General features: G+C 46.9%; 1 protein-coding gene across 3 annotated transcripts in view; it reads left to right on the top strand.

The window, feature by feature from the left end:
• Positions 1 to 25,207, top strand: part of znf839 (zinc finger protein 839) — a 32,924-nt gene extending 7,717 nt beyond the window's left edge. Inside the window, exons 3-17 of one of the 3 annotated variants that reach the window (XM_079583321.1) lie at positions 405 to 506; positions 621 to 683; positions 816 to 1,112; positions 2,305 to 3,150; positions 8,331 to 8,587; positions 9,950 to 10,169; positions 19,183 to 19,317; positions 19,386 to 19,481; positions 21,043 to 21,135; positions 22,551 to 22,700; positions 23,350 to 23,436; positions 23,769 to 23,856; positions 23,933 to 24,095; positions 24,474 to 24,714; positions 24,799 to 25,207. In XM_079583321.1, the coding sequence (XP_079439447.1) occupies positions 405 to 506; positions 621 to 683; positions 816 to 1,112; positions 2,305 to 3,150; positions 8,331 to 8,587; positions 9,950 to 10,169; positions 19,183 to 19,317; positions 19,386 to 19,481; positions 21,043 to 21,135; positions 22,551 to 22,700; positions 23,350 to 23,436; positions 23,769 to 23,856; positions 23,933 to 24,095; positions 24,474 to 24,714; positions 24,799 to 25,062 (3,102 nt within the window). In that variant the 3' untranslated portion in view covers positions 25,063 to 25,207. Of the gene's footprint in view, positions 1 to 404; positions 507 to 620; positions 684 to 815; positions 1,113 to 2,304; positions 3,151 to 8,330; positions 8,588 to 9,949; positions 10,170 to 19,182; positions 19,318 to 19,385; positions 19,482 to 21,042; positions 21,136 to 22,550; positions 22,701 to 23,349; positions 23,437 to 23,768; positions 23,857 to 23,932; positions 24,096 to 24,470 lie in introns of all 3 variants that reach the window. The other 2 variants (XM_079583320.1, XM_079583319.1) reach the window with 2 other exon arrangements.
• The last annotated feature ends 1,794 nt before the right edge of the window (positions 25,208 to 27,001 follow it).

Below are 27,001 nucleotides of genomic sequence, written 5' to 3' on the forward strand. Positions count from 1 at the left end.
ACGGAGACGTCGTGTGACTTTACGGAGACGTCGTGTGACTTTACAGAGACGTCGTGTGACTTTACGGAGACGTCGTGTGACTTTACGGAGACGTCGTGTGACTTTACGGAGACGTCGTGTGACTTTACAGAGACGTCGTGTGACTTTACGGAGACGTCGTGTGACTTTACAGAGACGTCGTGTGACTTTTGGAGACGTTGTGTGACTTTACAGAGACGTCGTGTGACTTTACAGAGACGTCGTGTGACTTTTGGAGACGTCGTGTGACTTTACGGAGACGTCGTGTGACTTTACGGAGACGTCGTGTGACTTTACGGAGACGTCGTGTGACTTTACAGAGACGTCGTGTGACTTTACGGAGACGGTTAAGTTATAGTTGTGCTTTTTTCTCTCCTTGTGCTCAGGTGTCGGACCAGGAGGCGGCCGCTCTTCTCCAGGGAGCTGTGGTTCAGACCAGTGCCCAGCAGGCAGAGACCCAGGCCGTGAGCGCCCCGGCTGCCCCCCAGGTGAGATGCATGGGTGCAGGGGGAGGGGAGAGGGAGAGACAAGTACTGGGCGGAGTGACCCGGGGAAAGACTGAAGGTTCTTCCACATTGAGCTGTAACGTTCATGTCGCCCAGGTCCAAACCTCGGTCCAGACGTCGGCGCTGGACGCGTCGCAGCTGCAGCAGGTCCTCAGTCAGGTCAGACATTTACACTATTAAAGCTGTTTTTAACTATACGGATTGTATAAATATTGAATTATTGAGCGATGAGTCGATACAGTCATTATTGTGACAGTTTCCGAACCTCGGTAATAAAATCCTTGTCCACAGGTGTCCAAGAGCCAGGCCCAGGCCGGTCCGGTGCAGATCCAGGTGGTGTCTCAGAGTGGACTGAGCGGTGCCTCCCAACAGCTCAAGACTGTGGCCCAACAAGTGTCCAAGCAGATCATTAAACCCACACCTGCCCAGAAAACATCCGGGCTCACTCCGGGACTGACCCAGGCCAAACCGGGACCCGCCCAGGCCAAACCAGTCCAAATCCAAACCATCAGCCCCAAACCTGCTGTCACCAAGGCTCCACACACTCTTCTCCAGAAGAACACTCCCATCCAGCTCCTGCAGAAGAAGGTGGGCACTTCTATGTTGCTAATGTACGAGTGAATATACGATTCTTTAGATAGTTTAATGAAGTGTAAATTCAAAGTGGAAGACGTCGCTGCAGCGTTTTTGAGGCACACAAATGTGTCGACATACATGCAAAACTGAAATGTTATGTTCAGATTTGTGTGTGTACATAAATAAGCATTTTTTGTCCTTTTGATTTTAATAATGGACATGTGGTTATAAAGGCACTATTTCTGACCCTTGTTTTTGTAGTAGCATTTAGAATATTTTTAAACTATGAAGTCATTTAAGTGATCATTTGTGATCAGTCATTTTGGTGGCACGGTGGCGCAGTGGTTAGCGCTCACGCCTCACAGCTAGAAGGTCCTGGGTTCGATTCCCACCTGGACGGGGCCTTTCTGTGTGGAGTTTGCAGGTTCTCCCCGTGTCTGCGTAGGTTTCCTCCGGGTACTCCGGTTTCCCCTACCACTAAAAACATGTACAACAGATTCCCCTCTGGGGCCAGGACTCCCCTGAAAAAGAGATTCTTAATCTCAGTGGGACGATCCTGGTTAAATAAAGGTCAATTTAAGATACATAAAAATGTTCTGGCTCAGACTGAGTCTGGGACTAAATTGATGGGCCTGAGAAGTTACTACATGGTCAAATCCTGCATAGATATTCTGATCTCTGTGAAGCTATAACTCAAAGACCCTTTATCTGTTCGACATCCTGCTTCTACTGCAGCAAGTTTATATCCTACTAAACTAAAATGTTTAATATGAAGGTGATCACTCAATATACTTCTTTTCAAGAGCCCCTGACAAGTTGTGAAAAAAGTTCTGAAATAAAGAAATGTAATATTTAGCAGCCTATAAATTCAAATGTTTACAACATAGCACATTGCATGGAAATACTTTTAGTATAACCCTTTTAGTAACCACGACACAGAACAAAGTTTAGCTGTTTACATGTTTCCATTGCTGATCTTCAGCTCTTTAGAAGTGCACACACACTAAAATAAAATAAATTAAATTATCAGGATTGTAATGAAATCTGAACAAGCTTGTTACTCACGCTTTGCTTACTTTCGGATGTGTTCATTACACCTGTAGCAACTAAAAAAACACATTCATCCAAACGTGACACGTGGGAGGCTGTGGGTGAAACCACACGGAACCAGCCAATATTCAGAACTCTTGTTTTGGTCTTTCAGCCAGAGCCGGTCCGAATCCAGATCCAGGTGCCCTCCAAAGGAGACCCCAAGGGGCAGGTGCTGACCCTGCAGGGGGACGCCAAGGGGCAGGTGCTGACCCTGCAGGGGGACGCCAAGGGGCAGGTGCTGACCCTGCAGGGGGACGCCAAGGGGCAGGTGCTGACCCTGCAGGGGGACGCCAAGGGGCAGGTGCTGACCCTGCAGGGGGACGCCAAGGGGCAGGTGCTGACCCTGCAGGGGGACGCCAAGGGGCAGGTGCTGACCCTGCAGGGGGTGGTGGGGGGGCAGACAGGGCCCATATTCCTACAGCAGAGCCCCATGGAGCCGCTGCAGCTGCTGGTGCCTGTGGTCTCCCCCAAAACTGTGTCGTCCCCGATCAGAGTCCAGGTGCAGACCCCGCCCAGACCCACCATCAAGGTCCAGAGTCCGGCCCGCCCCGGTGCCCCGGCGGGCACTGCCCTCACCACCCCCAAGCCATTCCACCAGAGCTCCAAGGACCTCCCCCAGAGCCCCCTGGTCCGAGTGCAGACGGTGACTGTGAGTCCGAATGCCAAAACCCAGATCCTGAAAACAACAGCGACGTCCACAAACTCTGCCCAAACTGCGACTCCGAAACCTCCCGCTGCACCACAGACCTCTGCCGCCAGCGTCAAGAGCCCCGCCTCCGCACAGCCGGCCCCCAAACCCCTTCAGACAACAGCCAGTCCCTCCAAACCAGAGTCCAAACCCCCCTCAGAGACGCCCGCCGACACCAGTGAGCCCAAACCCAAGAAGAAGAAGCAGAAGAAGGAGAAGAAAGCCATCAAAGTCCAGACTCGGTCTGGGCGAGTGTCCCGGCCGCCCAAGGTGAGTCACACGGGTCAGGTTTATTCTAAATTATTTATACAGCACAAAACACTAACAACGGGGAAAATAAACATCTGCAGAACTACTAAAGTGGATTAGAGGGTTAGGGTTAACTATCAGGCTGGATTAGAGGCTTAGGGTTAACTAGCAGGCTGGATTAGAGGGTTAGGGTTAACTACCAAAGTGGATTAGAGGGTTAGGGTTAACTATCAGGCCGGATTAGAGGGTTAGGGTTAACTATCAGGCTGGATTAGAGGGTTAGGGTTAACTATCAGGCTGGATTAGAGGGTTAGGGTTAACTATCAGGCCGGATTAGAGGGTTAGGGTTAACTACCAGGCTGGATTAGAGGGTTAGGGTTAACTATCAGGCTGGATTAGAGGGTTAGGCTTAACTATCAAACTGGATTAGAGGGTTAGGGTTAACTATCAGGCTGGATTAGAGGGTTAGGGTTAACTATCAGGCCGGATTAGAGGGTTAGGGTTAACTATCAGGCTGGATTAGAGGGTTAGGCTTAACTATCAAACTGGATTAGAGGGTTAGGGTTAACTATCAGGCTGGATTAGAGGGTTAGGGTTAACTATCAGGCTGGATAAGAGGGTTAGGGTTAACTACCAGGCTGGATTAGAGGGTTAGGGTTAACTACCAGGCTGGATTAGAGGGTTAGGGTTAACTACCAGGCTGGATTAGAGGGTTAGGGTTAACTACCAGGCTGGATTAGAGGGTTAGGGTTAAATACCAGGCTGGATTAGAGGGTTAGGGTTAACTACCAGGCTGGATTAGAGGGTTAGGGTTAAATACCAGGCTGGATTAGAGGGTTAAGGTTAACTACCAAAGTGGATTAGAGGGTTAGGGTTAACTACCAGGCTGGATTAGAGGGTTAGGGTTAACTAACAGGCTGGATTAGAGGGTTTGGGTTAAATACCAGGCTGGATTAGAGGGTTAGGGTTAACTACCAGGCTGGATTAGAGGGTTAGGTTAACTACCAGGCTGGATTAGAGGGTTAGGGTTAACTACCAAAGTGGATTAGAGGGTTAGGTTAACTATCAGGCTGAATTAGAGGGTTAGGGTTAACTATCAGGCTGGATTAGAGGGTTAGGGTTAACCATCAGGCTGGATTAGAGGGTTAGGGTTAACTACCAAAGTGGATTAGAGGGTTAGGGTTAACTATCAGGCTGGATTAGAGGGTTAGGGTTAACTACCAGGCTGGATTAGAGGGCTAGGGTTAACTACCAAAGTGGATTAGAGGGTTAGGGTTAACTACCAGGCTGGATTAGAGGGTTAGGGTTAACTACCAGGCTGGATTAGAGGGTTAGGGTTAACTATCAGGCTGGATTAGAGGGTTAGGGTTAACTACCAGGCTGGATTAGAGGGTTAGGGTTAACTACCAGGCTGGATTAGAGGGTTAGGGTTAACTATCAGGCTGGATTAGAGGGTTAGGGTTAACTATCAGGCTGGATTAGAGGGTTAGGGTTAACTACCAGGCTGGATTAGAGGGTTAGGGTTAACTATCAGGCTGGATTAGAGGGTTAAGGTTAACTACCAGGCTGGATTAGAGGGTTAGGGTTAACTATCAGGCTGGATTAGAGGGTTAGGGTTAACTATCAGGCTGGATTAGAGGGTTAGGGTTAACTATCAGGCTGGATTAGAGGGTTAGGGTTAACTAGCAGGCTGGATTAGAGGGTTAGGGTTAACTACCAGGCTGGATTAGAGGGTTAGGGTTAACTACCAAAGTGGATTAGAGGGTTAGGGTTAACTACCAGGCTGAATTAGAGGGTTAGGGTTAACTACCAAAGTGGATTAGAGGGTTAGGGTTAACTACCAGGCTGGATTAGAGGGTTAGGGTTAACTACCAAAGTGGATTAGAGGGTTAGGGTTAACTACCAGGCTGAATTAGAGGGTTAGGGTTAACTACCAGGCTGAATTAGAGGGTTAGGGTTAACTACCAAAGTGGATTAGAGGGTTAGGGTTAACTATCAGGCTGGATTAGAGGGTTAGGGTTAACTACCAAAGTGGATTAGAGGGTTAGGGTTAACTACCAGGCTGAATTAGAGGGTTAGGGTTAACTACCAAAGTGGATTAGAGGGTTAGGGTTAACTACCAGGCTGGATTAGAGGGTTAGGGTTAACTACCAAAGTGGATTAGAGGGTTAGGGTTAACTACCAGGCTGAATTAGAGGGTTAGGGTTAACTACCAGGCTGGATTAGAGGGTTAGGGTTAACTACCAAAGTGGATTAGAGGGTTAGGGTTAACTACCAGGCTGAATTAGAGGGTTAGGGTTAACTACCAGGCTGAATTAGAGGGTTAGGGTTAACTACCAAAGTGGATTAGAGGGTTAGGGTTAACTACCAGGCTGAATTAGAGGGTTAGGGTTAACTACCAGGCTGGATTAGAGGGTTAGGGTTAACTACCAGGCTGGATTAGAGGGTTAGGGTTAACTACCAAAGTGGATTAGAGGGTTAGTGTTAACTACCAGGCTGGATTAGAGGGTTAGGGTTAACTACCAGGCTGAATTAGAGGGTTAGGGTTAACTACCAGGCTGGATTAGAGGGTTAGGGTTAACTACCAGGCTGGATTAGAGGGTTAGGGTTAACTACCAAAGTGGATTAGAGGGTTAGGGTTAACTAGCAGGCTGGATTAGAGGGTTAGGGTTAACTACCAGGCTGAATTAGAGAGTTAGGGTTAACTACCAGGCTGGATTAGAGGGTTAGGGTTAACTACCCGGCTGGATTAGAGGGTTAGGGTTAACTACCAGGCTGGATTAGAGGGTTAGGGTTAACTACCAGGCTGGATTAGAGGGTTAGGGTTAACTACCAGGCTGGATTAGAGGGTTAGGGTTAACTACCAGGCTGGATTAGAGGGTTAGGGTTAACTACCAGGCTGGATTAGAGGGTTAGGGTTAACTACCAGGCTGGATTAGAGGGTTAGGGTTAACTACCAGGCTGGATTAGAGGGTTAGGGTTAACTACCAAAGTGGATTAGAGGGTTAGGGTTAACTAGCAGGCTGGATTAGAGGGTTAGGGTTAACTACCAGGCTGAATTAGAGAGTTAGGGTTAACTACCAGGCTGGATTAGAGGGTTAGGGTTAACTACCAGGCTGGATTAGAGGGTTAGGGTTAACTACCAGGCTGAATTAGAGGGTTAGGGTTAACTACCAGGCTGGATTAGAGGGTTAGGGTTAACTACCAGGCTGGATTAGAGGGTTAGGGTTAACTACCAGGCTGAATTAGAGGGTTAGGGTTAACTACCAGGCTGGATTAGAGGGTTAGGGTTAACTACCAGGCTGGATTAGAGGGTTAGGGTTAACTACCAGGCTGAATTAGAGGGTTAGGGTTAACTACCAGGCTGGATTAGAGGGTTAGGGTTAACTACCAGGCTGGATTAGAGGGTTAGGGTTAACTACCAAAGTGGATTAGAGGGTTAGGGTTAACTACCAGGCTGGATTAGAGGGTTAGGGTTAACTACCAAAGTGGATTAGAGGGTTAGGGTTAACTACCAGGCTGAATTAGAGGGTTAGGGTTAACTACCAGGCTGGATTAGAGGGTTAGGGTTAACTACCAGGCTGGATTAGAGGGTTAGGGTTAACTACCAAAGTGGATTAGAGGGTTAGGGTTAACTACCAGGCTGAATTAGAGGGTTAGGGTTAACTACCAGGCTGAATTAGAGAGTTAGGGTTAACTACCAGGCTGGATTAGAGGGTTAGGGTTAACTACCAGGCTGAATTAGAGGGTTAGGGTTAACTATCAGGCTGGATTAGAGGGTTAGGGTTAACTACCAGGCTGAATTAGAGGGTTAGGGTTAACTATCAGGCTGGATTAGAGGGTTAGGGTTAACTATCAGGCTGGATTAGAGGGTTAGGGTTAACTACCAGGCTGGATTAGAGGGTTAGGGTTAACTAACAGGCTGGATTAGAGGGTTAGGGTTAACTAACAGGCTGGATTAGAGGGTTAGGGTTAACTAACAGGCTGGATTAGAGGGTTAGGGTTAACTAACAGGCTGGATTAGAGGGTTAGGGTTAACTACCAGGCTGAATTAGAGGGTTAGGGTTAACTACCAGGCTGGATTAGAGGGTTAGGGTTAACTAACAGGCTGGATTAGAGGGTTAGGGTTAACTACCAGGCTGAATTAGAGGGTTAGGGTTAACTACCAGGCTGGATTAGAGGGTTAGGGTTAACTATCAGGCTGGATTAGAGGGTTAGGGTTAACTACCAAAGTGGATTAGAGGGTTAGGGTTAACTACCAAAGTGGATTAGAGGGTTAGGGTTAACTACCAGGCTGGATTAGAGGGTTAGGGTTAACTACCCGGCTGGATTAGAGGGTTAGGGTTAACTACCAGGCTGGATTAGAGGGTTAGGGTTAACTACCAAAGTGGATTAGAGGGTTAGGGTTAACTACCAGGCTGGATTAGAGGGTTAGGGTTAACTATCAGGCTGGATTAGAGGGTTAGTGTTAACTACCCGGCTGGATTAGAGGGTTAGGGTTAACTACCAGGCTGGATTAGAGGGTTAGGGTTAACTACCAGGTTGAATTAGAGGGTTAGGGTTAACTACCAGGCTGGATTAGAGGGTTAGGGTTAACTACCAGGCTGGATTAGAGGGTTAGGGATAACTACCAGGCTGGATTAGAGGGTTAGGGTTAACTACCAGGCTGAATTAGAGGGTTAGGGTTAACTACCAGGCTGGATTAGAGGGTTAGTTGTAAATTTAGCTCGGGCTGTGCAATGAACCAAAATGAAATAGTGATTTTCATCATCGCTCTGTTCCATGTTTGTCGTGGAGATTATTAAGGACCCTCTCCTGCTCGTCTATCGGGAGCACAGAGACTCCGTCCTGTGGTTTGTTTGAGCGTGTTTGATCGGCTGAACATTTTATGCAACTGTGAAGCACTTTGAATTGCCTTGTGTATGAATTGTGTTCAAATAAACTAGCCTTGCCTTGTATTTGTCACAGTAAAAGTGTGAAGAATTGCTTTAAGTTGCTCCTCTTGCCTTTGTAACGCCGCTGATGAGCGCTCACCTTTTTCTGAACAGAAGTTTAGATGCCGATCATATCCTTTGCCTTTGTTTTGATTAGTATTTTTAAAAAGGCAACAAATAGTGAATAATTGTGATTTCAGTTATGACTCAAATAATCGAGAATAATTTTTCCCTAAATTCAGAGTTAACCCTGTTTTTTCTCCGCAGTACAACGCGAAGGATTATAAATTCATAAAGACTGAGGACCTGGCGGACTCGCATCCGTCAGACAGTGACGATTATTCCGACATGAGCGTGGAGGAGGAGGGCCGCGCCCCCACAGGCTCCACCCCCTCCGCCTCAGGCCCCGCCCCCTCAGAGGACTCTGACTCCGTGGTTTGGTACAGCCTCAAGTCCAAATCCTTCCAGTGTCAGAGCTGCGACAAGGCGTATATCGGCATCGCGGGGTTAAACCGCCATTACAGGTACGCAAGTACTGCAAATACTACTACAAATACTACTACACATACTGCGACAAGGCGTACATCGGCATCGCGGGGTTAAACCGCCATTACAGGTACGCAAGTACTGCAAATACTACTACAAATACTGCAACACATACTGCGACAAGGCGTACATCGGCATCGCGGGGTTAAACCGCCATTACAGGTACGCAAGTACTGCAAATACTACTACACATACTGCGACAAGGCGTACATCGGCATCGCGGGGTTAAACCGCCATTACAGGTACGCAAGTACTACAAATACTACTACACATACTGCGACAAGGCGTACATCGGCATCGCGGGGTTAAACCGCCATTACAGGTACGCAAGTACTACAAATACTACTACAAATACTGCTACACATACTGCGACAAGGCGTACATCGGCATCGCGGGGTTAAACCGCCATTACAGGTACGCAAGTACTACAAATACTACTACAAATACTACTACACATACTGTGACAAGGCGTACATCGGCATCGCGGGGTTAAACCGCCATTACAGGTACGCAAGTACTACAAATACTACTACAAATACTACAACACATACTGCGACAAGGCGTACATCGGCATCGCGGGGTTAAACCGCCATTACAGGTATGCAAGTACTGCAAATACTACTGCAAATACTACTACACATACTGCGACAAGGCGTACATCGGCATCGCGGGGTTAAACCGCCATTACAGGTACGCAAGTACTGCAAATACTACTACAAATACTACTACACATACTGCGACAAGGCGTACATCGGCATCGTGGGGTTAAACCGCCATTACAGGTACGCAAGTACTGCAAATACTACTACAAATACTGCTACACATACTGCGACAAGGCGGGATTAAACCGCCATTACAGGTACACAAGTACTACAAATACTACTACAAATACTGCAACACATACTGCGACAAGGCGTACATCGGCATCGCGGGGTTAAACCGCCATTACAGGTACGCAAGTACTGCAAATACTACTACAAATACTACTACACATACTGCGACAAGGCGTACATCGGCATCGTGGGGTTAAACCGCCATTACAGGTACGCAAGTACTGCAAATACTACTACAAATACTGCTACACATACTGCGACAAGGCGGGATTAAACCGCCATTACAGGTACGCAAGTACTGCAAATACTACTACAAATACTGCAACACATACTGCGACAAGGCGGGGTTAAACTGCCATTACAGGTACGCAAGTACTGCAAATACTACTACAAATACTGCTACACATACTGCGACAAGGCGGGGTTAAACCGCCATTACAGGTACGCAAGTACTACAAAGAGGTAATTTCTTCAGTAGAAATAAAGTCCAAACCTTCGTCTCCTCAGACTGAACCCAACTCACGGAGAGCCTGTCTCACCTGATGACACAGGTGACAAAGTCCCGCCCACCCACACTGACAATGGCCAATCAGAGAAGCCCAAGGCCTCGGGGGACCACAGCCAATCACAGGAGATTAAAGCCGAGTCGCCGAGCGGAGACGAGAGTGAGGAGGAGGAAGAGGAGGAGGAGGAGGAGGAGGAAGAAGAGGACGACGATGATGACGAGGTATAACACACTGGATTTTTGTCCCATGTTTCCCCTCGTTGGGTTAGGGTACGCCTGTAATGACTCTAGGGCTGTGCAATTAATCGAAATTTGATTACAATTGCGATTACACTGGATGATCACAAAAATAGCATCATTTTGGAAAAAAGATTATTAAGGATTAATAATAATAATAATAATTAAAGCCGCGCGCGGCGATAAAGGCCCTCGCCCCTGGCGCACTCCCCGCTCGCTCTCGTCTCTTGCGACCACTCTTCATGACATTAGGTCCTTGCGAGCTCCATGATTGAACTCGCTCATATTGACGCGAAAATCCCTATTAAGTTGCATTACAGTGCATTATATGCGAAAGTCCCTTTAAGTTGCATTACAGTGCATTATATGCGAAAGTCACTTTAAGTTGCATTACAGTGCATTATATGCGAAAGTCACTTTAAGTTGCATTACAGTGCATTATATGCGAAAGTCACTTTAAGTTGTATTACAGTGCATTATATGCGAAAGTCACTTTAAGTTGCAATACAGTGCATTATATGCGAAAGTCTCTTTAAATTGCATTACAGTTTATTATATGCAAAGTCCCTTTAAGTTGCATTACAGTTTATTATATGCGAAAGTCCCTTTAAGTTGCATTACAGTTTATTATATGCAAAGTCCCTTTAAGTTGCATTACAGTGCATTATATGCGAAAGTCCCTTTAAGTTGCATTACAGTGCATTTTATGCGAAAGTCCCTTTAAGTTGCATTACAGTGCATTATATGCGAAAGTCCCTTTAAGTTGCATTACAGTGCATTATATGCGAAAGTCCCTTTAATTGCATTATAGTGCATTATATGCGAAAGTCACTTTAAGTTGCATTACAGTGCATTATATGCGAAAGTCCCTTTAAGTTGCATTACAGTTTATTATATGCGAAAGTCCCTTTAAGTTGCATTACAGTTTATTATATGCAAAGTCCCTTTAAGTTGCATTACAGTTTATTATATGCAAAGTCCCTTTAAGTTGCATTACAGTGCATTATATGCGAAAGTCCCTTTAAGTTGCATTACAGTGCATTTTATGCGAAAGTCCCTTTAAGTTGCATTACAGTGCATTATATGCGAAAGTCCCTTTAAGTTGCATTACAGTGCATTATATGCGAAAGTCCCTTTAATTGCATTATAGTGCTATTGTGAAAATCCCTATGTAGTGGCATAATTGTGTTGTAATTGCAAAAATCCCTATTTTGTTGCAGAAACTGTAAGAACTGTTGAAATTGCAGAAACTCTTAACACTGTATAAACTGTTAAAATCACAGACAGACTTCACTGTATCATAATCCTATTAAAATGCCGGCAAGAAAAGAGAAAGCATTAGAAAAGTGTCACAGCCATATTTGAACCAGCAACCTCCTACACCAAAGACAAGCACACTATCACTGAGCTGTAGCTCCATAGTACTCTTATCCTGATGTGCGCTACTTTTGTCTAAGTTATTGAGCAGAAGTTAGTCAAGTCATGCCCCCCCCATACATTTCCTCGATTGTTTTTGACATTTTCCCTCAATTGTTTTCCTACGATCCCCCCATTTCTAGCTCTTTAGTGACGCATATGAAAGCGTTTTTCATGAGAGTGGGACCGTAGGTGCGGTTAAAAAAAAAAAAAAAAGAGCAAAGGTCAAAATTGACCCAGCAGTCTCATGGTTGGAAACCCAATGCACAAGCAATAACGCTACACGGGCACAGCAAATCTTATGAAACATCCTGTACTCATGTGACAATGTGTGCAGTGGCCCACGTAAAAGGTGAAAGCAATAGAAAAGTGTCAAGGCTGTGTTTGGACTAGCAACCTCCTTCACTTGAAACATGGGCCTGATGACAGCTTGGCTTATTTAAATTCCCAGAATGCAATTTTGTACCAGCAACACACTGGAGGAGAGGTTTTTTCTCCGTTTTTAATGAGTGTGGGACCATAGGCAATGATTCATGTTCTTACCGGAAGGCGCTGAGTCCAAAAGAAAAAGGAAATAAAAAACAGTTTAGGTTGGGAATTGATCCAGCATCCTCCTGCACACTAGCTCAGCACTCTACCAATGAAGCTACTCAGGTTGAGTGCATGAATCAGCAGATGTAAAAATTAATGTCATGAGAGATCCCGTACTTGAGTGCTTGCAAGAAACGGATTTACAGTTTAGAATTCTTCAGGTCATGTCCCCCCTGGAGGGGTCATTTCATTTCCCTGTTTTTAATGAGTGTGGAACCATCGGCGACGATGCATGTTTTTCCCAGATAGTGCTGAGTCCAAAAGTAAAAAAAAATGAAAGAGAGTCAAAGTCAGGATTTGATCCAGCAACCTCCTGTACACTAACCCAGCTCTCTACCAACGGAGCTACTTCTGCTGAGAAAAACACAGCGGATGTGAAATAAATGTCATGAGAGACTCCGCACTTGTGTGTTTGCAGGAAACGGATTGACAGTTTAGAAAATAATATATTGTATCATTTTGTAATTGGGGTACATTCCTGGCTGCCCAAAGAATCGTTGAGAGGGGGTTTCAGCCCTGCAGCACCCTCGATATTGAAGCAATTATTTGGTAAGACCTATATAGTATGAGGAACACACAGAGAGACGGACAGGAAACAGTCGAATTGAACTTCCTGTGATTGTACAGTTGAGAGAAACGTGAATTTGGAGGCAAAAACGTCCAAATTAAAGCTGATGTCTGTGACAGAGGGGTAGTATAAGTATATACGAGTCCAAAAGTGTAGTTTTTGTGAAGAAAGGGGGAAATTTGGAAAACTGGCGAATTTCAGGAGAAACCTCTGACAGAAGCCAGCATACTGCCAGGCTAAGACCTCTGGCGATTTTCACGGAGGATGGGCGGGCCACTTACAAGCCACTTAAAAGCCAATTAAAGGCATTTTTGGCGATAGCGGCTGCGTGTGCCCACCATTAGGTCCAGGTGGGGAATGTGCACGCGCGCCGGATTGGGTCCTTTCCAATCCGGCCGAGTCTGTGAAAGATATGAGGCTTTGAAATTTGCTGAAAATGGCCTCTCAGTTGCGGCCTTGTCATGACCACGCCCAATAATGGAACAAAATTTGAATTGATGATTTTGAAAGCCACATGGGTTGGGGACATGTTGGCCAAAATTGGAGGCTTTCCATAGAAAACTCGAGGATCAGGGACCAGAAGTTCAAGAGGTACGATTTTGAAGGTTTGAGGTTCGGGCCAAGATGGCCGACTTCCTGTAGCATTTAGGGCGGGGTCGTAATATCATTTTTGACATGTCTTGACGTGGTCTATGTCCCTGGCCAATGTCACTTTTGTACGATGATTTTTTTTGCCACCGGGCTCTCATTGACTCAATGTAAACTGCGTGCTTGAGGGGGCGCCACTGAGCCATATTTTATTATTTTCTCTCGCGAACCCCACCCAAAATTAGAGCTTGCGGAGCACTACGTTTTGACCCCTGTTACTTGCGAATCGGTTCACGTTTGCTACGTGAATTCTTGCGTTTTCGTCCCCCGTTAACGGTTTTAATTAGTCCCTCGCGGGACACTGCGTGTCCGTTGCTCGGGCCTAATTATACAGAAAATTAAGCGAGATAGAGGCATGTTGTAATAGACTTTTTTGATCAGTGCGACGTGCCGAATCAGGATATCACCTTTGTTTTCACTTTCGTGCAAGTGTAATTTTGAAGGTATAGGTAGGGGGCGCTATTTTTGTGAAAATTGTACAATTATCAAGGGTGATCAGTACGATCCACAGAGGGGCGTATGTGATCCAAAGATGAGTGTGATCTGAATTTGCATGCCCTTGTGAGTTGTCGTCAAAGAGGCGCGGAAAAAGCATGTTTTTTAGCAGAGCGGTAGAGACACACCGTAGCAGATATCTGAACAAAAGAGCTTGATTATTGTAGCTCTACGCCTCTAGATTGCACTCACCAAGTTAAATGTCATTTGGTCCAAAATCCTGGGAGTGACTTGAAAAAATGTCAGGCGAAGAAATGCTGGGTAAAATTTTCAATCCAATATGGCCGACTTCCGGTTTGTCAGAGGAAGTAGCTATAATGACGTTTTACGTTTGTCTTGATGTGCTCTATCACTGTACCGAATAACATAGGTTTAGGCCAAAAACTCATGCCTCCATTTGAATAGGGGTCAGACTTGAGGGGGCGCCACTGAGGCATTATGCACAGTGTGATTTTGCAGACTTCAAAATATTGAATTTTTCACCAACTTTGATCATTTAGTCAAATAAAATTGAGTTTTCGTTAATATTCAGGGGGTCAAAATTGGGGTCAAAGGCGCACCAAAATAATAATAATAATAATGGAAATGATTTTTCGGCTATTATTTCTCTCCCACAAAGACATTACTCAGAGAGCCGTGGCTTTGATATGTTGTTCCCCATCACTGACAAGGTCTGTATGATTTTTTCCACACCTCCATGCCATCCCGTTTTTTTTATACGAATTTTTAAAGTCAAAACTTTGAGGGGGCGCCAGTGGGTCATTTTTGGCGATAGCGGCTGCGTGTGCCCACCATTAGGTCCAGGTGGGGAATGTGCACGCGCGCCGGATTGGGTCCTTTCCAATCCGGCCGAGTCTGTGAAAGATATGAGGCTTTGAAATTTGCTGAAAATGGCCTCTCAGTTGCGGCCTTGTCATGACCACGCCCAATAATGGAACAAAATTTGAATTGATGATTTTGAAAGCCACATGGGTTGGGGACATGTTGGCCAAAATTGGAGGCTTTCCATAGAAAACTCGAGGATCAGGGACCAGAAGTTCAAGAGGTACGATTTTGAAGGTTTGAGGTTCGGGCCAAGATGGCCGACTTCCTGTAGCATTTAGGGCGGGGTCGTAATATCATTTTTGACATGTCTTGACGTGGTCTATGTCCCTGGCCAATGTCACTTTTGTACGATGATTTTTTTTGCCACCGGGCTCTCATTGACTCAATGTAAACTGCGTGCTTGAGGGGGCGCCACTGAGCCATATTTTATTATTTTCTCTCGCGAACCCCACCCAAAATTAGAGCTTGCGGAGCACTACGTTTTGACCCCTGTTACTTGCGAATCGGTTCACGTTTGCTACGTGAATTCTTGCGTTTTCGTCCCCCGTTAACGGTTTTAATTAGTCCCTCGCGGGACACTGCGTGTCCGTTGCTCGGGCCTAATAATAAATTTTATTGTAACGCACTTTTCATTCAGAGGATCTCAGAGTGCAACAAGACAACACACACATTAAAAACATCAACAATTATAAGCTTTCTTAAAAAGGAAAGTTTTCAATTTAGCTTTAAAAAAGTCCAGGTTTTTTGTTTCCCTCAACTCCACGAGGAGGCTGTTCCAAAGCCTTGGGGCAGCAGCACAAAAGGCTCTGTCCCCCATGGTTCGGCGTTTGGTTGAAGGAACATGGAGGTGGAGGCCCCTGGATGACCTGAGGGTGCGGTTGGTGGGTTTCCGTGATATGAGTTCTTGCAGGTATTGTGGAGAATGACCAGTGATGCATTTATGGGTGAGTAGCAGGATTTTGTAGTCGATCCGGGCAGAAACTGGGAGCCAGTGCAGTGAGAACAGAACAGGTGTGATGTGCTCGTACTTCCTGGCTCGCACAAGTGTTCTCGCTGCACTGTTCTGTATATACTGGAGTCTCTGGATGTCTTTGGCAGGAGCCCAATAAAATGCCCGTTACAGTAATCCATGCGGTTTGGATGAGGGGTGAGTCTGATGAGATGTGCCAACAAGTATTGCCTCAGTTTTGGTGCTGTTAAGTTGAAGGAAGTTTTGATGCATCCATGGCTTTATCTCCTCAAGGCCGTGACTCGCTTCAGTGCTGCAGGTGGACTTGGGGCAGTTCGGACATAAAGCTGTGTGTCATCAGCATTACAGTGGTAGGATATACCATGTTTGCTGATGACATTACCGAGGAGGAGCATGTAGGTTGTGAATAGTATAGGGCCGAGTACTGACCCCTGTGGGACCCCACATGTGACTGGGTGTGGCCAGTCCTGTTTCCAGGGGCTCGTGTTGCCTCTGGTCTTCCCCTCGTTGGGGTTAGGGTACGCCAGTAATGACGCCTCTGTTTGCAGGAGGACAGTCCTGTTTCCAGGGGCTCGTGTTGCCTCTGGTTTTCCCCTCGTTGGGGTTAGGGTACGCCAGTAATGACGCCTCTGTTTGCAGGACAGTCCTGTTTCCAGAGGCTCGTGTTGCCTCTGGTTTTCCCCTCGTTGGGGTTGGGGTACGCCAGTAATGACGCCTCTGTTTGCAGGACAGTCCTGTTTCCAGGGGCTCGTGTTGCCTCTGGTTTTCCACTCGTTGGGGTTAGGGTACGCCTGTAATGACGCCTCTGTTTGCAGGACAGTCCTGTTTCCAGGGGCTCATGATGCCTCTGGTTTTCCCCTCGTTGGGGTTAGGGTACGCCTGTAATGATGCCTCTGTTTGCAGGAGGACAGTCCTGTTTCCAGGGGCTCATGATGCCTCTGGTTTTCCCCTCGTTGGGGTTAGGGTACGCCTGTAATGATGCCTCTGTTTGCAGGAGGACAGTCCTGTTTCCAGGGTCTTGTGTTGCCTCTGGTTTTCCCCTCGTTGGGGTTAGGGTACGCCTGTAATGACGCCTCTGTTTGCAGGAGGACAGTCCTGTTTCCAGGGGCTCGTGTTGCCTCTGGTTTTCCCCTCGTTGGGGTTAGGGTACGCCTGTAATGACGCCTCTGTTTGCAGGACAGTCCTGTTTCCAGGGGCTCGTGTTGCCTCTGGTTTTCCCCTCGTTGGGGTTAGGGTACGCCTGTAATGACGCCTCTGTTTGCAGGAGGACAGTCCCGTTTCCAGGGGCTCATGATGCCTCTGGTTTTCCCCTCGTTGGGGTTAGGGTACGCCTGTAATGTTGCCTCTGTTTGCAGGAGGACAGTCCTGTTTCCAGGGGCTCATGATGCCTCTGGTTTTCCCCTCGTTGGGGTTAGGGTACGCCTGTAATGATGCCTCTGTTTGCAGGAGGACAGTCCTGTTTCCAGGAGCTCGTGTTGCCTCTGGTTTTCCCCTCGTTGGGGTTAGGGTACGCCAGTAATGACGCCTCTGTTTGCAGGACAGTCCTGTTTCCAGGGGCTCGTGTTGCCTCTGGTTTTCCCCTCGTTGGGGTTAGGGTACGCCAGTAATGACGCCTCTGTTTGCAGGACAGTCCCGTTTTCAGGTGCTCGTGTTGCCTCTGGTTTTCCCCTCGTTGGGGTTAGGGTACGCCTGTAATGACGCCTCTGTTTGCAGGACAGTCCTGTTTCCAGGGGCTCGTGTTGCCTCTGGTTTTCCCCTCGTTGGGGTTAGGGTACGCCTGTAATGACGCCTGTTTGCAGGACAGTCCTGTTTCCAGGGGCTCGTGTTGCCTCTGGTTTTCCCCTCGTTGGGGTTAGGGTACGCCTGTAATGATGCCTCTGTTTGCAGGACAGTCCTGTTTCCAGGGGCTCGTGTTGCCTCTGGTTTTCCCCTCGTTGGGGTTAGGGTACGCCTGTAATGATGCCTCTGTTTGCAGGAGGACAGTCCTGTTTCCAGGGGCTCGTGTTGCCTCTGGTTTTCCCCTCGTTGGGGTTAGGGTACGCCTGTAATGATGCCTCTGTTTGCAGGACAGTCCCGTTTTCAGGAGCTCGTGTTGACTCTGGTTTTCCCCTCGTTGGGGTTAGGGTACGCCAGTAATGACGCCTCTGTTTGCAGGACAGTCCCGTTTTCAGGGGCTCGTGTTGCCTCTGGTTTTCCCCTCGTTGGGGTTAGGGTACGCCTGTAATGATGCCTCTGTTTGCAGGACAGTCCTGTTTCCAGGAGCTCGTGTTGACTCTGGTTTTCCCCTCGTTGGGGTTAGGGTACGCCAGTAATGACGCCTCTGTTTGCAGGATAGTCCTGTTTCCAGGGGCTCGTGTTGCCTCTGGTTTTCCCCTCGTTGGGGTTAGGGTACGCCAGTAATGACGCCTCTGTTTGCAGGAGGACAGTCCTGTTTCCAGGGGCTCGTGTTGCCTCTGGTTTTCCCCTCGTTGGGGTTAGGGTACGCCTGTAATGATGCCTCTGTTTGCAGGAGGACAGTCCTGTTTCCAGGGGCTCGTGTTGCCTCTGGTTTTCCCCTCGTTGGGGTTAGGGTACGCCAGTAATGATGCCTCTGTTTGCAGGAGGACAGTCCTGTTTCCAGGGGCTCGTGTTGCCTCTGGTTTTCCCCTCGTTGGGGTTAGGGTACGCCTGTAATGACGCCTGTTTGCAGGACAGTCCTGTTTCCAGGGGCTCGTGTTGACTCTGGTTTTCCCCTCGTTGGGGTTAGGGTACGCCTGTAATGATGCCTCTGTTTGCAGGACAGTCCTGTTTCCAGGGGCTCATGATGCCTCTGGTTTTCCCCTCGTTGGGGTTAGGGTACGCCAGTAATGATGCCTCTGTTTGCAGGACAGTCCTGTTTCCAGGGGCTCGTGTTGCCTCTGGTTTTCCCCTCGTTGGGGTTAGGGTACGCCTGTAATGACGCCTCTGTTTGCAGGACAGTCCTGTTTCCAGGGGCTCGTGTTGCCTCTGGTTTTCCCCTCGTTGGGGTTAGGGTACGCCAGTAATGACGCCTCTGTTTGCAGGACAGTCCTGTTTCCAGGGGCTCGTGTTGCCTCTGGTTTTCCCCTCGTTGGGGTTAGGGTACGCCAGTAATGATGCCTCTGTTTGCAGGAGGACAGTCCTGTTTCCAGGGGCTCGTGTTGCCTCTGGTTTTCCCCTCGTTGGGGTTAGGGTACGCCTGTAATGACGCCTGTTTGCAGGACAGTCCTGTTTCCAGGGGCTCGTGTTGACTCTGGTTTTCCCCTCGTTGGGGTTAGGGTACGCCTGTAATGATGCCTCTGTTTGCAGGAGCACAGTCCCGTTTCCAGAGGCTCGTGTTGCCTCTGGTGTTCCCCTCGTTGGGGTTAGGGTACGCCTTTAATGATGCCTCTGTTTGCAGGACAGTCCTGTTTCCAGGGGCTCGTGTTGCCTCTGGTTTTCCCCTCGTTGGGGTTAGGGTACGCCTGTAATGACGCCTCTGTTTGCAGGAGGACAGTCCCGTTTCCAGAGGCGCTCACAGAGGACCCGGTCGGCCCCGAGGGAGAGGACCCGGTCGGCCCCGAGGGAGAGGAAGAGGGCGGGGCCGAGGCAGAGGGCGGGGTCGAGGATACATGGCCAATAAGGTTTGAGTTCAGCTCAGTTACACGTGCGTATTGTCTGAGCCTGTTTTAAAGCTGATGCCCTCTCACAGAGGCCCGTGGGGGTGGGCCGGGGCCGCAGGGGGCGCCCTCCCAAATATGCCACCGCAGAAGAAGAGGCCGATCGACGCAAGGACAAACTGCAGGAGGTATTTGTACATCTGTAAATATGTGCTGTAAAAGGTATTTAATAAAACTCTAGGGCGGACATGACCCCTAACCCCTAGGCCACCGATGCAAAACCAGGTCAAAGAGTTTCATTCCCAGGATTTTATCTCTGTCCCAGGGCCTGTAAATATCAGGCATTAAAGCAGGAAACAAATGTGATATTTTATATGAAAAGAATAATTTGAAGAGTTTGACAGAAGAAAATCCACGAACAAATAGAGGGAAAGTCTGAGCCTCCAACAAAACAGAACAACAAATGAAAAGGCAGATCTGACATGAGGTCACTGGGATCAAAACATTGGATTCCATTACGTTACGGTTACATGGCCAGTCACAAAATGGCTGCCACAAGATGGCTGCCAGAACGGCCATTCATTCTAACGGCCATGTCTTTCTTTATTACGGAACAAACATGTACAATAACACAAACATGTACAATAGAACACAAACATGTACAATAGAACACAAACATGTACAATAACACAAACATGTACAATAACACAAACATGTACAATAACACAAACATGTACAATAAAACAAACACAAACATGTACAATAGAACACAAACATGTACAATAAAACAAACACAAACATGTACAATAAAACACTAACATGTACAATAGAACACAAACATGTACAATAACACAAACATGTACAATAGAACACAAACATGTACAATAGAACACAAACATGTACAATAGAACACAAACATGTACAATAACACAAACATGTACAATAAAACACTAACATGTACAATAACACAAACATGTACAATAGAACACAAACATGTACAATAAAACACTAACATGTACAATAACACAAACATGTACAATAGAACACAAACATGTACAATAGAACACAAACATGTACAATAACGCACTAGTCCATATGGAAACAAAGCAGGTTAAGCTGACATTATCAGTTACACGTATGATCTCGTGTTTTATGAAAGAACTTTGTGAGCGGTTTTTCACGTCAATTGACAAAAGAGGGCAAGCTGTTCTGTCATGTATGTAATAACGTGTGTTCATGTGGTGTGAATGTAGCGTGTGTTATGTCATGTATGTAATATTAACGTGTGTGATGTGAATGTAGCGTGTGTTATGTCATGTATGTAATAACGTGTGTTCATGTGATGTGAATGTAGCGTGTGCTTTGTCATGTATGTAATATTAATATGTGTGTATGTAGCGTGTGCTTTGTCATGTATGTAATATTAACGTGTGTGAATGTAGCGTGTGTTATGTCATGTATGTAATATTAACGTGTGTGAATGTAGCGTGTGTTATGTCATGTATGTAATATTAACGTGTGTGAATGTAGCGTGTGCTTTGTCATGTATGTAATATTAACGTGTGTGTATGTAGCGTGTGCTTTGTCATGTATGTAATATTAACGGGTGTGTATGTAGCGTGTGCTTTGTCATGTATGTAATATTAACGTGTGTGTATGTAGCGTGTGCTTTGTCATGTATGTAATATTAACGGGTGTGAATGTAGCGTGTGCTTTGTCATGTATGTAATAACGTGTGTTCATGTGCAGCTGGTGGATCGCTGTGAGGACGAGGACCTGATGGAGATCGTTCTGCCTCGACTTTCCAAAGTTATGAGTCTGTGGGAGCTGCTGCTGTCAAAGGTACTACTACAGTACTACTACTACTATAGTACTGCTACTACTGCAGTACTGCTACTACTGCAGTACTACTATAGTACTGCCACTGCTACAGTACTACTACAGTACTGCCACTGCTACAGTACTACTATAGTACTGCCACTGCTACAATACTACTACTGTACTACTATAGTACTGCCACTGCTACAGTACTACTACAGTACTGCCACTGCTACAGTACTACTATAGTACTGCCACTGCTACAGTACTACTATAGTACTGCCACTGCTGCAGTACTACTACAGTACTGCCACTGCTACAGTACTACTACAGTACTACTACAGTACTGCCACTGCTACAGTACTACTACAGTACTACTATAGTACTGCGACTGCTACAGTACTACTACAGTACTACTACAGTACTGCCACTGCTACAGTACTACTACAGTACTACTATAGTACTGCCACTGCTACAGTACTACTACAGTACTACTATAGTACTGCCACTGCTACAGTACTACTATAGTACTGCCACTGCTACAGTACTACTACAGTACTACTATAGCACTACTATAGTACTGCCACTGCTACAGTACTACTATAGTACTGCCACTGCTACAGTACTACTACAGTACTACTATAGCACTACTATAGTACTGCCACTGCTACAGTACTACTACAGTACTACTATAGTACTGCCACTGCTACAGTACTACTATAGTACTGCCACTGCTACAGTACTACTACAGTACTACTACAGTACTACTATAGCACTACTATAGTACTGCCACTTCTACAGTACTACTACAGTACTACTATAGCACTACTATAGTACTGCCACTGCTACAGTACTACTACAGTACTACTACAGTACTACTACTACTACTACAGTACTACTACAGTACTACTACAGTACTACTACTACTACTGCAGTACTACTACAGTACTACTACAGTACTACTACTACTACTGCAGTACTACTACACAGTGAAGTTGAGTAAAATCCCTGAGCTGCTGCACAATCTCACTTGTGACTTTGACTTTCCTGTAAATGCGTCATAAATGCATTTGTTTATTTATATTAATGTATTCTTCCTTTATTTAACCGTTTATTTCGTCTTTATTTATCCGTGATCTGTTTATTATTCCTTTATTTAACCGTGATCTGTTTATTATTCCTTTATTTAACCGTGATCTGTTTATTATTCCTTTATTTATCCGTGATCTGTTTATTATTCCTTTATTTAACCGTGATCTGTTTATTATTCCTTTATTTAACCGTGATCTGTTTATTATTCCTTTATTTATCCGTGATCTGTTTATTATTTATCTTTATTTATCCGTGATCTGTTTATTCTTCCTTTATTTATCCGTGATCTGTTTATTATTTATTAACCTGTTAATTATTATTAATAAGGGTTAACGTGTGTCCGGCAGGTGGAGGGCGGAGCTCCGTCACGGCCTTCGTTCCCAGACATTTACCGCGAGTTCGAGTCCCTGCAGACCCACGTCCGTCAGGCTGCACAGGAGTACATCAGCAGCCCCCAGAGCGCCTCGACGGGGCCCCTGGAGGTGCACAACATCGAGGTGAGACCGCGGCCCTGGGGGGTCGTTTTACAGAGGGGGGTCCGGGGTCGTTTTACAGAGGGGGGTCCGGGGTCGTTTTACAGAGGGGGGGTCCGGGGTCGTTTTACAGAGGGGGGTCCGGGGTCGTTTTACAGAGGGGGGTCCGGGGTCGTTTTACAGAGGGGGGTCCGGGGTCGTTTTACAGAGGGGGGTCCGGGGTCGTTTTACAGAGGGGGGGGTCCGGGGTCGTTTTACAGAGGGGGGGGTCCGGGGTCGTTTTACAGAGGGGGGGGGTCCGGGGTCGTTTTACAGAGGGGGGGGTCCGGGGTCACAGCCTGAAAAGTTTGGGAACATTTGCTCTAAAAATCCAAATCTGCTGTGGTTCATGTGGAACTGACGGATGGAAATGAGCTCCAAATTTACAGCACTAACTCTAATGACATGAAATAAACGCAGCAGATCTGATTATTCTGTCCATACAAACATAGTCAGTGATCAGTGATCAGTCGGTGATCAGTCGGTGATCAGTCGGTGATCAGTCGGTGATCAGTCGGTGATCAGTCGGTGATCAGTCGGTGATCAGTCAGTGATCAGTCAGTGATCAGTCAGTGATCAGTGATCAGTGAGTGATCAGTCAGTGATCAGTCAGTGATCTGTGATTCTCCTGCAGGTGGCGCGGTGTCTGGGGATCCTGGACGAGGTGAACCGTGTGAAGGTCCCAGGCTCCTCCTCCTCCAAGAGTGTCCGATACCTGGAGGTGAGATCCTTCTCTCTGATTCTGAAATCATTCTGTTCACATTTAAGTGTAAGAGATTTTGTTTCTTTATTGACCTTTGAGATGAAGAATCTCTTTTTCAGGGGCTGGTTTTATCTCTTCAACACTTCCCTCATAAACTTGAACTGTAGCACAGATTTCCCATCATAATTTACTTTTAAAGCCCCTCCCAGCTGTTTTCTGTCATGTTGTCGACACTTATTCATTCACAAACATAAATGTTATGTAACATTTACTTAACATTTCTCTACATTCTGAACCTTCAGAGAAACTTAAGAGTAAAGCTAAACTCGAACCCTATCCCTGTTTCCCAGAACTCCAAGATGCTGCCGCCGTCGAAGCGCTTTAAGATGGAGAACAGCGTGAGCGTCCATCAGAACGGACTGGAGTCTCCAAAGACTAGTGAGCAGAGTTTATATTCAGACAGCAGGGGGCGCTGAAGGTCCTAACGTGTGCTGACTTCTGTGATGCTCCTCAGGTACCGTGTCTTCACTGAAGTCATGCTCTGTCCCAGTGACTCCGCTGCAACTGGAGAACATCGCCACAGCAACAGCTCCATCAGAACCTTCTGGACCATCAGAACCTTCTGGACCATCAGAACCTTCTGGACCATCAGAACCTTCTGGACCATCAGAACCCAGGTCAGTAGATCAGTGATGCTCAACCAACAGCATCAAAGCCTGAAGATGCTTTTGAGTCTTTCCTTTTCTCGATACCAGCAGTAACTGAACATCATCCTCCGCCTTCAACCGACTGCATTCTGTTCAACATTCAGTTCAGCTTTGCCCAAATCTGAAAGGTCTCATAGTCCAGAGGAGGAATGGAGACCTACAAACCTGATGTTTTTTCCGTCTTTATCTTTTTCTCACATCTTTTACGTCTTGTAAAAGGTTTTGGTTGTAGCATTTTCATCAAATGTTTGTTGCTATGTGAAGCTTTTGGATTGGGGTAAAGCAGTTCTGGGGTAAAAGGTTTTAATCTCAGCCCGTCTAAATAATGGAACTTGTCTCTGTTTTCAGCGCGATGGAGGTGGACGCCCTGTTGTCCAATCAGGACGCAGATCCTAGTGACATCACAGCACAGATGAACCAACTGGAGGAGGCGCTCAAGTCCCCGCCCACATCTACACTAGCCCCACCCCCTGACTCCGCCCTTTCATCAAGTGACACGCCCACAGACACACCCACCATCCCTGCAGCAACTGCCGCTCCCCTCGCTAAAGTCACGCCCACAGCAACAGCAGCCACGCCCCCCACCACAGCAGCCACGCCCACAGTGACAGGAGCCACGCCCCCCACCACAGCTGCCATGGCCAAAATTACAGGAGCCACGCCCCTCACCAAGGCAGCCACGCCCACAGTGACAGGAGCCACGCCCCCCACCAAAGCAGCCACGCCCACAGTGTCAGGAGCCACGCCCCCCAACGCAGCAGTCACGGCCAAAGTGACAGGAGTGACGCCCACAGTGACAGGAGCCACGCCCCCCACCACAGCAGCCACGCCCACAGTGACAGGAGCCACGCCCCCCACCACAGCAGCCACGCCCACAGTGTCAGGAGCGTCAGGAGCGTCAGGAGCGGTGGCCTCAGCACAGACTGGTCCCGTGTGAAGAGCCTTTTATCGTTTTTTATCCGTTGGTGTTTTTGCTGAACTCGGACGATTCATTAGTTTCTTTTCCTCAAAGAAAGTTCAGACTTTTACATTTGGACAGAAAACTGTTGAGTTTGTACAAAACACGAATAAAAGATTTGTGTCAAAGCGTTTGGTCTCTAACTCTCCTGCGTTTCAGGAACTCAATGTTTGATGTTGACCTTTGTTTTACCCGACACGGGGAGAACATGCTCCAAACAGAAAGACCCCGTTCAGGTGGGAATCGAACATGGGACCTTCTGGCTGTGAACCACTCAGCCACTGTACTGCCAAATAAGAGGGAAATATAATGGAAAAGGTGACACTATGGTCCTAACGAGCAGCTAATGAGGCGTTACTGGCCTGAGGCTCCAGTGGAGAAGCTTTTAGATTTGGGTCAAGCTACACTGGAGCTACACTCGGTTCAGGTGGGGATTAGGTTTGGGGAATATCCCGATGACCTCCCTGTTCATTCCTTAGTGAATTGAATCGTTAAGGAGAGCCAAAGGTTTGCACTGGCCCACGTACGTCATCCGCAGTCTCCTGGTCCACTGCATTATGTGAGATTGGTTGCAAGTGTAGAAGGTGCAAACCCCTGACAAAGAGTTGTGGCCGTCGTATAATGAGACTGACATGTCCTCAGTAGAGGCTTCCTGCTATAGCCATTGTTAAGGTCTGGCATTACATCCGAAAGGTGCAAAGAAAAGGGTTAGGGTTAGGTATACGCAAGAAAGTGCTGTTGGCCCTGAAGAGCCATGACTCTCATTTGCATATGAGCGGGTTAGAGGCGGGCAGGGAGGACAGGTCCTAAATGGGTATATTTAAGGTTAAATTGTAGGTCTCCAGTTCCACGAAATTCAAAGTGAAGTAGAGCCGAGAAAACCTTACGATAAATGTGAAAAGGCAATTAATTCTTTTAAAAAATGAGTTCAGTGTCTGCATCTGTAATGTCCTTTTGAGAGTTCCCTGTATTTATACATGCATATATCATAAACATTGTCTGTTAACATCAGCCTGCCCATGGACTGCAAGTGGAAATTAGCACAGCTGCCAAAACCCGGTACAATGCCTCTCTCCTTTTTGAGCTTAATGTACGTTTTGCGCAATGGGCGCTGGCTGCCCTGCTTTTTGACCACAAACGTGGGGGCCGCCATTGCTCCGCCGTTGCTGCAGTACCTCCATATCGCCGCTAGGCCCCCATTGAAAAGCATTGGACTTTAGACACGTTAAAAACTACTTTAAAGCCTGGTTTCAATTGTTTCAACACTAGACGAGGCTGATCTTCCTCCTGAGATAACGCTGGGTTAATAACAATATATGAAACCAGGCTGGTTTTCGTAATATGAATTTTTGAAATCTGGTCCTTAATGAGGCTCGGACTGTTAGCATTGGAGCAGCGCGAGCTACACGTCACACAAGGGCCGAGTCTACGGTGAAGATCCCGCCTTTATGTCCTTTTTAGGAACATGCTTCGTCAGAGCTGGGGAGGAGGAGTCTGTAAATCCGCCATCAATTCCCCCACGGCCGTGGTCATTCTGGTAAACGGGGAGGAGTGAGCATAAGACGTCCATTTTTTCTACAGTCTATGGTTTTGCGTTGTCTCTGTTTATTTTTTATTTTTTTGGCCAAGATTTGCCTCCAGGAGGAGTGGCTAAGTGAGCGTTAGCTGGTGTCATTAGCAAGGGGCGGGGGGTGTTTCTATATGTGTAATCGAGTCGGCCGGCCGTCAACAGAGCAACCTCAACAGAAGCCATGTGAGTGGTAAAATGATTAAAGCCAATTCTGTTTTATATAAGTCATTGTTTATCGTATTTTCTTTTTTCGTTGTTGTTGATAACTAGTCCATAGCTCGAAATCATTTCACTTGTGGTTTAGGGTTATAAATGAGACTTTGCAGTATTGGGGGTTAGGGCTAAACT

The sequence above is a fragment of the Gobius niger genome (assembly GCF_951799975.1).
Source record: "Gobius niger genome assembly, contig: SCAFFOLD_95, whole genome shotgun sequence".
NCBI classification, from domain to species: Eukaryota; Metazoa; Chordata; class Actinopteri; order Gobiiformes; family Gobiidae; genus Gobius; species Gobius niger.